This window comes from Schistocerca serialis, chromosome 2, assembly GCF_023864345.2.
Source record: "Schistocerca serialis cubense isolate TAMUIC-IGC-003099 chromosome 2, iqSchSeri2.2, whole genome shotgun sequence".
Lineage (NCBI taxonomy): Eukaryota > Metazoa > Arthropoda > Insecta > Orthoptera > Acrididae > Schistocerca > Schistocerca serialis.
Window position 1 is genome coordinate 988,453,461 of NC_064639.1, and position 12,830 is coordinate 988,466,290.

At 35.7% G+C, this 12,830-nt stretch overlaps 1 protein-coding gene across 1 annotated transcript in view; it reads right to left on the reverse strand.

Annotated features, from left to right (window-relative positions):
* Window positions 1-4,111: 4,111 nt before the first annotated feature.
* Window positions 4,112-12,830, reverse strand: part of LOC126458416 (DCN1-like protein 1) — a 46,928-nt gene continuing 38,209 nt past the window's right edge. The window contains exon 5 of the mRNA XM_050095447.1: window positions 4,112-8,884. Within this exon, the coding sequence (XP_049951404.1) occupies window positions 8,699-8,884 (186 nt within the window). The 3' untranslated portion in view covers window positions 4,112-8,698. The remainder of the gene's footprint in view (window positions 8,885-12,830) is intronic.

Here is a 12,830-nt window from a genome sequence, read left to right on the forward strand (position 1 = left end):
GCTCACATCTTTGATTGTTCTTTTGTCTCAGGGTTCACGTACTTAATCCAGGTTTCGTCACCGGTCACGATTCTGTTTAACAATGGTTCTCCTTCGTCCTCATAACGTGACAGAAAGTCTAATGCAGAGGCCAATCTTGCTGTCACTATCTCGTACAAGAGAGTCTTAGAAATCTGTGGAAAGCCAGTAGACAACTCCGACATTGAGAAACGTCGATTCTCACGAACTTTTGCATCAACTGTCTGAACGAGTTCGTCAGTCACCAATGATGGTCTACCACTCCTCTCTTCATCATGAACGTTTTCTCGTCCACTTTTAAATAAACGTACCCATTCACGGACAACTCCTTCACTCATAACTCTTGGTCCGTACACGGCACAAAGCTCACGATGAATAGCTGCTGCAGAATATCCTTTGGCTGTAAAAAACCTTATGACAGCACGCACTTCGCATTTGGCGGGGTTTTCTATTGCAGCACACATTTCAAACTGCCACAAAAACTAAACTAGCGCAGGTACGACGTTCACTCGACCACGGCTTGATGCCGACTGACCTGTTGAGTGCGTGAACGCACAGATGGCGTCGCTACTCCCCCCACAACCCGCACTGTGACCAATCGGAGGTTACTTTCTGAACCGCCCTCGTATATTTTAACTACAAAATTGTTCATCTGTTGTGATGCACTGAATGCAGATCACACAACCAAGTTCATCTAAGGAGCAGAGAAACATGTCATACATAAAAGGAAGCTACGGCCAGAAATGTTACTTTGTTGGCTGCATGCCCTGTGAGAATTCAGAACAGATTATAAAATGTATCAGCTAAGGAAACCTGGATGAACCATAAAATGCACAATTTGCTAGTTCCATACTTTTACAACGAAATTTTTGTTGAGGCACAAGGTCACACGTCAGTGAAATGATGAGTCGCTGAAAGAGAGGGATGACAAATTTCTGATGGTACAGCTAAGAATTATCTGAACATGTAGCAGCAACTGAGTTGAGAGATAATGTGTCATAAATACAGCTCCTAAAAGACCATTGACCTCTTACTCAAAACAAGAACCTATGACATGCACTGCTTTTGAAGTAAGGAAGGAAGGAAGCTGATTAGGTTTTATTGTTCAGTCAACAGGGTCTTAGAGACTAAACGTAAGTTGAGACAGGGAAAGAACGGGGAAGGAAATTCGCCTTTTCAAGGGAACCACAGAAAATTCATTTTTAGATTGCCTGATTTGAATCCTATATATAACTAATCAAATGATCATGACAAGATAAGCAGAGAATTAAAGAGTTCATAAAGTGGCTTACCAACAGTCATTATTCCCAGGCAAAGGAACATTAAATGAAGGAAATGAGAGAGGTATTGGATGTGCCCTTGACCAGTGATATGTTGTAGAGTGCAGGTATAGATGTGGCTCAGAAGGAAGGTTAGAATTTAGGATCTCATCAACACCAAGATTATTAGACATAAGAGCAGTCAGTCAGCTTGAAAAGGGAAGAAGAAGGTAACTGTCTACACCCTTTTCGAAAGAATGACCCGTGTATTACTTGTCCGAACTTATTTACAGAAAACCTAAATGAGAATGAGCAAGTCTAGTGTCATAAATGCAAGTTCAGTGGTATCACACTAGCATACCCCCACCCAAGACAGAAAATACAACAGAACTTCAATAATTCTGCATTCTGCAGACAGTAAAACTCAGATGTCATCTTTTAGCAAATGTGTACACATTAACAGTAACTTGATGACTATTACACCCAAACTGTTTAACTTTTTTCCTTGAGAAAACTGTTGGATTGAGATTCACTCGACCCACCTACTGTGAACTTTAAAAACTCACTACATTTTTGGATTCCAGTGTATTGATCACTCTGAATATTTCCAAAGAATGTTTAGCATAACAAAAGGTGTTTTGTGACATCCTGCCATAACATACTTTAGTGTAACAGATTAGAATTGAAGAGAGAACAATTAGACTATTTGCTTGCACAGTAAAACTTTCTCAATAATGGACTCTAAATGAGCAGTTATACTTTTGTAGCTCCACTTGCACTGTGCTCATGTTACATAAAAACCTATTCTATACAGGTGCTTATTAATTTCTTTTTGATTTAACTAAATGTCATCCATTATATTCATGGAAATATAACCCATCAGATTGCACTACTTACCACGTTAGATGGTAATGTTCACAGGTGTTTTAATCTCACTCCTATCTGTCTATGCTTGTGTTATCCTCATTCTATCCATATTCCTCTTTCCTTCTGCATCTCTATAGGACACACTAAAAACAGATTTTGTCACCTGGAGCAACCCCAATAACTGCAAGATTTTCACTTCAAATTTTTTTTGTCAAAGATTTTCTTTGTGTGACAAGGTGCAATGGGGCATCTGCCCTTAAATCAAGCAGTGTGGAACCCACAGTGAATAAAACTTATTAATTTTAAAGGCTTCTTCCAGAATGGTGTAAGTTTAACCCTTTTGTGCCTGTGGGCATGTATACATATCCCACTACACTGTTCCTCACATGTTGTAAACACGTACATGCATGCCACTTGGGTGTTCCGAAAATGTTATGGATATCAGAATGTGTCATAAGCCACCAACCTCTCAATGCTAAGGGCAAGTTACTACCGTATCTCTGTGAATCTAAACGTTTTGAGTATTTTATCATACAACATACGTATCTCATTGCATGTTATCATTTACAAAAAATATTTGTTTCAGTATCTTGAATTGTTTACGAGATATGAACATTGTCACGGCCATGGTTCATGCCGCACAAGGATGAGAACGCATGCGTGTGACATGTATAAAACCCAAAAACCAGAGAATGAAATGATATATCATTCTGCTCCCAATTTCAAATAAAATTCCAATATCTTATCTAAATTTCATCCACTATAATGTATGAGCTAAAATCAAATATACACAAAGTTTACGCAATGTGGCTTTACATCTGCTCAAACTCTTTAAAATTTCATGCAATATTTTACTTAATTTGATGCAGCACAGTAAGTACGATGGAAAACAAAAACAATAAAATTCTTTATTGAGTGTAGATATCAGACTGTAATATGTGCAAAAATCCAATTTTTCCACCTAATAGTTTTTGAAAAATTGAATGATAAGCATTCCATATCGATCGGAATGTCGTCTCTGTAAGAGCACGTCTGTAGCAGCAAAAGTTTTAATACAAAGACAGGTCCAAGGACCTCGAGGTACAACAAATTGCTTTTCTGCTGCTGGAGTTTGAAGGTGGTCGACCTATGTTGTTGTTGCTGCTGCTGCTGCTGCTGCTGATGATGATGATGATGATGACTGTAAATATACACAGACTGAACTATGTGGTTATTAGCCCCTTAATTTTCTCGTGGTGTCTGAAAGATGTACATATTCTACCAAAGTGTATGACGCACAATTTGGTTGGTTAGAAAAGAAAGATCACTGATACATAACGCTGGTGAGACTGTATGACCTACTATGTCTACTACGCCTATTTTAATTGCAAATGGGTGGCACTTTAAACTGATCCTCGTGCAACTAGATTCTTCCGCATGTATCAATTACTAAGGGTCGAACCAATCCTGCTTCTAATCTGACTAGAGAAAAATTTTTGTTTAAAGACCGGTAAATTTCCTCAAAAACCCCATTTCTGCAGAGTTGATAAAATGTGACGCTGTCACATTGCATCGTATGCTTTGCGTAGGTCAAAAAATACTATGCTGATGGTGCAAAAAGGCCTCTTGATTCACAAACTCCAACCATATCAGATGATCCATGGTAGTCTGAGATCTTCGGAATCTGCACTGGAATTGGGAAAGGAGATTTTTCAGATTCCAAACATTAACAGGACTGTATATTAACTATCTTTTCTAATACTTTGTAAGTTGTTTGTAAGGTTGATCGGTCTGTAGTTATTTCTATTTTTTGGGTCCTGGCTTCGTTTCAGTATAGCTATTTTGATACTCTCTCTCTCCATTGAGAGACAAATTGAATATCTCACTACAGATTGCCAAAAATTTATACAATAGAGCTGTGGGGTTTATGTAGAGTGGGGATCACTGAAATGTTAACATACAGTAAGAATGTAATACATACGAACATGAAAAACAACAGGATCATTTTATTAATTACTGAATCATTCCAGTAGTCTGTACAATATATACAATTTCATGATTTGTTCTACATATTTGTTATAACAAACCATTTCCATGTGCAATGGAAAATATAAATTATATCACAACTCTTATTGGTGAAACACTTCGAGATGAACAATTTCATGATTCAGCACTAATTAAGTATGTCATGAATACCAGGGTCAACAGCCATTGTGAAAAAAGGTGGAACTGTTAAGAAGCACTTGCAAATTCAGTCTACACTGTACCTACTCAAAGATTCAATATAGTCTCTTCATGTTATGGTGTACAACACGAGGCACATTTTTAACACTGATGCTGCCACCACACACACATGAAACATTAATTTTCATGTGGCTGCTCTACTTATCAAGAAAATTGAGCTTTTATTTGGTGGTGTTTAAGTACTGCCATAATACAGTGGTGAAGTAATAAAATTTTTGTACTGACAACCAACAAAAATTGATTATTTAGGATCCAAATAAAACTATTCTTTATCCACAACTCCTCATAAGATTTTACATCATACAAACATAAAAATGTACGGCAATTGCAAAAATGTATGCAGTGCAATGCTTTAAGCTTTAAGTAACAAATAACTGAATAAATATTTAGCACCCTTCAAATTTTCAGTGAGCCATTATCAAGTCCAACTTTCTCTCCCACACGAGTTAGTTAATACAGCAAAACAATTTTTTTCAAACGCCTTCTACAAAAGCCTGTACTCCCCCAATTCAAAGAGAATATTCAGTGGTTTGCGGAGTAACAATGAAATAATATACATAAGACTGCCATTGTACATTGCAAGTACAAAAATTTATCTCAAACGTAATGCACACGGTAACACTCTGCCTGTACATCATTAGTGTGAAAATTAACTATTTTTAATGTTTTTTAAGCCCTGCGCTATGTACACGAGTAATCTACTGAAACATGCCTCTGTCAGAATACAAAGAAATCTACAAAATTAAATTCTCTCTCCATATTGTTGTTCATAACAACATGCCAACTGTTAAATGAATTCTTCGTACACCACACTGTTACTTTTAATAATATGAAGCTAAAAAATTGAGGTATCTAGATGAAATGTAGGGTACAAGACTTGAAAAAAATTTGTAATCTCATAGTGATACATTACCAAAAATAGTGATATTGTGAAAACGATTACAACAGTAAAATACAACGATTCATAAGACATGAGCAAATTCAGTCTCTTCCAAGGGAACTGAATAAAACAGAAGACTTTCAAAGCTTTACAATGAATTATTTCACTCGACAGATACATGATACAATCAAATACCACATTACTTTGTTTGCATATAGTCCTTGAAAACACTAGGCAATGGTGCAACATGATACATTGTCAAAAGAGACATTACATCACTATACAAAACAAACATAATCAAAGGGCAAGCAAACACAATTATGATCCTTTCTGGAATAAAATTAAATAACAACTGGAGAAGAAATGACCAGAACAATAACTTATCACATATAATTAGCTTGAGTAAGATAGATATCTTGCATACAGCACAGAACTTTTGCAGACCATTATGTGACAGAGGGACCAACGTAATTAGATACAACTGGTAATGGATTCGCTTTACATTTTACACCATTGATAAAGAAGTGCTGTGCACAAATCTATAGAAAATGCGCTTGCCAAAAACTTTTACTGAAGTTGTACTAGATTCCAAAGGAATACTTTTGTGCACATAAATGTACTTTCTGACTGACTATTAGAATCAAATACTCTGCTTCTGCCAGAAGCTTGAAAATTCTTGACTACATATTATTTTACCATCAGTTCAAAATGTTAACTGTCATTCAATTAACCTACCATCAGTTCAAAATGTTAACTGTCATTCAATTAACCTAGACTTAATCAAAAGCAAAGACAGTTAACAATAACCTACTAGGGAAACATTCTCAGCTACAGTACAATTAAAAGCAGGTGAAATTGATATAAGCTTTCCTCGAGCAAAATATACCATTTCTTGTAAGTCACATGTTCACATATCCAGTTAATATCAACAGAAAATCAAGAACATTCATCATGTGGATCATATGGACAATAATTTGGAACTATGTTGCAAGTGATAAAAATTAAATCATTATTACAGATTCCATAAATATGCTACGGTACAAATATGAAATTGTTGGTGTTTTCCCCCTGAATGTGAATTGAAATCAAGTTATTTAACATAATATTGCATGACAAAATTTTGCATTCACTACCAACTGACATCACAGCCTAGCAGAAGTACCTATAAGTAAACAGTGACATGTATCTCCTGGAGCTAAAAGTACCTCTTTTTTTAAAGCTGAGATAGGAAAAATCTGAAGTGTGGTTGCTCGTAAAGAAAGATCTTTCATTTCCAAGGCAGTGAAATTCAATGCTTTTTTTTTCAATTGTTTGAAAGTTTTCTGTTGACTTTTGTAGTATCTGATTAAACATTTCCTTATGAATTTCTTTTCATCAACCATTCCATTTCTTAATTATTTTTCAATGCAGTTTATTTATTACACACTATTTAGTGTATAACAGTACCACAGTTCTCCAGAAACACAAAACAATGTCAAATAACAGCTAAAATAAACATACAGTGAGAGGGGAAGGGGGAATTCTGTCTGGGTGGGAGAGGGAGGGGGGGATAAAATTAAATAATCATTTTTCACTAATTTATGGCCTGAAGTTTAAAAACTTTCATTACTTTAAGGTAAGTTTTGAAGGACATGTTATTTTGACTTTTGCACATAAGTTCAGAAAACAAACTATTGCACTCAATGATGGGTTTAATTAATAAACATCAATGCTATAAAAAAATGTGCATGCATAAAAACTGAGATAACAATCATTAAACTCCAAATATTAAGCAATTTCACTAGATGATGGCCAGTAAAAAGTACTGTTATGCATAGTTCAGATTCCCATATAAAAGATTCTTGATTGCACTTGGATAACGAATCAAATCAATGGGTAATGTTCTTTTTTCTTGAAATACCATATGACGGAAAAAAACTGTACAATGAACACCTGCTGTTAAGAGTCAACAATGTACTCTGTATCAGGCTGTGATGTGCGTAGGAATAGCAACTAAAAGGCACTAGGCCCAGAACAATCAAACTATACATAAACACTAATATGCAATTGTTGTAAATTCATCATACTTGACATTTCATCTTCTGTTTTTAATAGTTTCTATGTTATATGGATACCAGAGCCCCTAACAAAATAATTACGCTATGGAACAGAAATTTCCAAAGGCACAAAAAAGTGTTTAAATACTAGAGAACTTCCATATTTTAAGACAGACACAACCAGCCAACATCTTACACAGAAAATTGCAGGCACAATTGTATTTTCTACCATAGTCATTAATGTTATTATCCAATCAATTCCACTAGCTGTGCAAAAAATCAATAGTGGGAACCATGGATGATTCTAAACGAAGCAATCATAAAGCATAACAGTCCAACATTATGTTAACATAATGTTCACTCAATACTACCTGAATGAACTCTATCCTCCTCTCACATACAATATTGTTTTTCACATAAACATTACATTCTACAAAAGCAGAACGGAGTGGCTAACAATGCAATAAATTTTTGTCACCGGGAGACACAAAAATGTTTTGAGCAAGTGAGAAAACTGGGACATATCAGTATAAATTAACAGAGCGTGCCTGATATGTAAAACCTTCATCACATAAGTTCAGGAAGATTAACTAACAAAAGAGCTCCTTAAGATAATTAAGGAAAACGTTATTTAAATAAATTATAATGTTTATGAGAGACAAGAAGTCACAAATGGAAAGATAATTCTTTCAGAGTTTGCACTTTCCCTATACTGTAAACATAATAAAGTATATCTGCTGGTGCAGCAACTGGACTGCTTTATGAGTATGGCCCTTTTATTTTCCTCCATTGTAGGAAGCAAAAATGCCAGTTACAAAACACTGGAGATCAAATTTTTAATACCACAGAATCTCTCAAAACATACCAACTTAAAAAACAAGGGGGTTCTCTCAAAATATATATCACATTTCTGCTAAATTATCATACACATTGTATCAAATAACTAACATAAGGTAAGTATCTGATCTGCGCAAACACTTTTGTTAAGCATTTCCTTTTTTTTCTCATGCTCTGAGCCTTCATGACAGGGTAAGTTTAAACTATAAGTAGCAATTTTTGGCTGAAAATTAGTCCCGTACTTTCCAACAAGCATCAAAGTCATTTGTATAATTTTTAAAAAATTATATATATTTCTAATTTTCGTTTTTTTACAATACAGGAAACAAAGATAAAACTGCAAAACAACAGAAAGCACTGACAACATTTTAACAAATGTATCAAGTCAGAAAATATGAAGCACTTCGTTTATGGCAGGTACTTGCACAGCATGAATTTGCTATGTGACTACACAAAACACATGTCCTTCTTGACATTCCTATTCTCAAGTTTTTGGGAGACAATCTGAACAATGTTAAGATGAAACATAGCACGATGCACACTTTTTTTTTTTGTTAACACTATAAACAAAAGCAGTGTTAAACTTGAGTGTTCTGTGGAGCAGTGCCCGCTGATACCAACGGCTGTGCATATTCCACGAAGTCATCAATAAGTACGGGCCACGCACCTTCTTCGTCATAGTTGGACATATCATCATTTATCATCATTGCAAAATCCAGAAGTAAATTCCAAGTATCTTTAGGTATTGAACGTTTATGATGTTCCTGAAGCAAATAAAAAAACAATCCATCTGTAAAATTACATGTACACAAAGTGAGAAAGAGAGAGAGAAATTGGCCTGCATTGTCAGCAGTAGTATGTGACTGAAATAACTGTAAAATGAATGCCAGCTTTTAAAAGTCTAAAACGTATTTTGTGGCAGGCTGTGATGTTTATAGGAATTGCATATCATAGGTACTTGTCCCTGAATAGCCAAACTTCCCCCCTAACAGGACCAAACTTTTGACAAAAATGATATCGAATAAGAAAAATGCAACAATAAAGTAACTGTGGTTTTAGTGTTTACAGGGGGCTGGCAGAAATATTGTGAAATAGCTGAATAATATTTCCAATTAACAAATGTAAAAAGAAATGTTGGCAAAATGGCGTATAAAACAATGAATTCTATCTTCCGATTTCTTCCCCACAAAAGAATATTGCTCCACTGTGTGGCTGAGCTTGATGAACACACACAAAAGTAACAAACTCTATAGCAATTTAATTACAGACATCTGTATAGTAGCGTGTAACAACCCCTTACACCCTGAAAATGGCTCCAAGAAGTACTCCATGTGACACCAAAGGTGTTGGGGAGGCACCCTGATCCAGGACCTCTGGACTGAAGCTGGCACAGTGCTTCAAATTAGGACTGCTGACATTTTAAAAAATATTCGGAATCCCATATATTGACATTAAAAGAAATATCATTGCGGTCCTAGATATATCAAAGAAAAAAAATAAAGAAAAAAGTAGCAATATATTGTTATATCAACAGATATCAATGTACTGGCCTATCAAAATATCAGCTGCACACTGTGAATATACTGCCAGTTTTAGAGCTATATGTTTAAGTATTGATTTACTATTGGATATTCTGTACATCAACAAGCCAGCAGCCTGCTCACCCCCTTGGAGCAGGAATTGAAAATGATGCATGTTCACACCTGGTGGTAACCACTTTGCTAACATTGGTAACTGCATGTAACTGGCACAATAAAAGGTGTCCAACGTGTCTGTCATTCAGTTTCATCACATATCTGATTTGTCCGGAACACTTCATGTCTACATCCATGCTTTTTTCATTTCTGCAAATGCCAGTAACCTAACAGCTGTAGTGTCAAAACTGCATCGTGAAGCTAAACATCACAGTTTCTGTTGGCAGTGCAGAGTGCTTATTACGTTAGCATTTCCCCACACACATCTCCGCCTTCCGCAAAGACCAATCTTGTCATTTAGATTTTTGTTCATCATTTTCAGCAACTGTTTTTGAAGAATGGTGATATGAAGAAATAGCATACTAGTTGCATTAAAAATTGTTTTTTTTTTCTACTATAATTTCAAATATTGCCAAGTTTTGCTTATTTCATTGTATTGTAGAATTATCCGAATGGGAATCTTTTACTCATAAGGATATTATTTACTCGGTCATGGACAAATCCCTCATTGATATGGGTCACACAACAAAAACTATAAGCGGACATAATGTCAGACTATCTATGAAAGTACATCAAGAGCAAATGGCCTTGGATGCTCGTAAACGGAATGATTCTGCTCCATGTTAACGTGCGTCCACATGTTTCCAAGACCACACAAAGTGTAATGGCCAAATTTAACTGGGAACAGCTTGAGCACCTATCCTACAGCCCAGACATGTCACCCTGTGACTTCTGTGTGTTTGGTCTGCTAAAAAACGTATCATAGGGAAATGCTTTGACTCTGACAACGAACTAAACGACACTCTCATTACAGGCACAGGATTACTGGGAACAGGAAATCCTTTCGCTTGTGAAACAATGGGATAGTTGTGCTCACATTTCTGGTGATTACTTTTGAAAAAACAACTTTAATTATACCCACACTGTTGTTTTACATCTTTTAGTTTGAACACCCCTCATATTGCAGAGAGGCTTACATTCAGCTCCCTGCAAACCAAGCCTGAACACAACACAATATGATGACTATTCTAGTTACTAGCCGAAGATTGGAAACAAGCTAGAAAAAGCAGCCTCGGAGGGTTTAGCACCTGTGGGCAAAACTAAGCTACATAAAATCTATTTATTTCTCGCTGTAATTATGCACATGTGTCTTATTAAGAAACCTAAATTGACAAATCAGTGGTCTGTTCAAGAGGTTCATTCCAACCCCGTTCCCAGTTTCTGTAAAGACTAGAAACAGCTTTAAGGCCACTGTGTCAAGTTTGCATTTGAATTAGAATGTGATCTACATACCTACAAGTCATCATATTCTTTGATATTCATTTCTTTGGTAATTTATTGAAAGAGTTTAAGAAAATGATTTAACTCATATGAAATCTGCGCCACTAATGAAAACGTGTGGATTTAGTGCAAGTGTTATGTTTCAGACGTATATTAAAACATTCCTCCTAAATAAGAAATAAAGATTTTATTTTTGAGAGTCTAAGGTTGGTAACGTTCTAGGATTAAAAGTGAATACATAGTAAATCCATGATGACACTCTCAGAAGTTGCTTGCTGCCTACTTGCTAAAAGGTGAAACTGTTTAAATGACTAGACTTTTCACTACCAGTTTTTTTTTTCAATTTCTATTGCAAAATGAAACAATTTAAGTAGATATCAAACAATGGAAAATCCAGGATGGAATGTAACAATACTATGAGAAGGAAAGTTGCTACGCACCATATAGCGGAGAAGCTGTGTCGCAGATAGGCACAACAGAAAGATTTTCACACTTAAAGCTTTCGGCCAATGGCCTTTGTCAACAAGAGACAGACATACACAGATAAACACTCATGCAAATGCAACTCGCACACATGACTGCAGTCTCAGGCAACTGAAACCAGTTGCCTTTTTGTTGTGCCTATCTGTGACTCAGCACCTCTGTTATATGGTGAGTAGCAACTTTCCTTCTCATAATATTCAAACAATTAAGTAGGTCTCATGTCAGGGAGTGAGGGAGTGAGGGAGGGAGGGAGGGAGGGAGGGAGGGAGGGAGATGTGTCAACAAGGAGGAATCATTGGTTTGTCTGAAGTTTAAAACCATGAGAAATACAATTACATTACATAGATTCCATGAAGAAGAGTCTCTGCAGTATATGAATTGTGGCCATAAAATAATGGGACTGTTACTGTCACAGAGTACGTACGCATGCACCAAACATGAATGACCAATAGCGTTAAGCGTGAAGCCTTTTCAGTTGAATATGGCACATCTGCTGTTTGTAGACAAATCTGTGTGGTCATGGCTTTCCTTTGTGTAGGAGCAGTTATTTTGTTTTGCCAGAAAAAATCATAAGTGTAATAATAGAGCAAAGAATTGTCACGAAGATTCACTTGAAACCTGGAAAAACTGCAAATGAAACCTAACTTTTAGTAAAGAAAATTGAACTTTTAGTAAAAAAAAAATTGCATTGAGAAAACTGCTTATCACTGAGTGAGTCGAGCAGATTTTCAGATGGCCAAGAATACAATGACAGCTCATGCCCGGGATGCCCTTCAACATCAAAAACTGATGGAAATATCAAAAACGTAGGTCATCTGATTCATTCTGACAGTTGGTCATGTTGATTGCTGAAATTGTAGGAATTGACAGATTGTGTACGGCAAATTTTACATAACCAGTTTTACATGAGAAAAGTGTGTACAAAACTGGTGCTGAAGATTCTCACAATTGAACAGCAAGAAACTTGTGAAAATGTTTGTACCAACACTTTGAATACCACTGAAAATGATCGTAATTTCTTGGAAAGAGTGATAATATGTGACCAATCTTGGTTTTTTGCGTATGATCCGGAAACTGTGTGTATTGGAAAGGGCTAAATTCACCAAGAGCAAAAAAAAAACTTATTTGAGTAAATCAATATTCAAAGCGATGTTGATTGCCATTATTTTTATATATATATATATATATATATATATATATATATATATATATATATATATATATATATATAGGTGATCTAAATGATTAATGG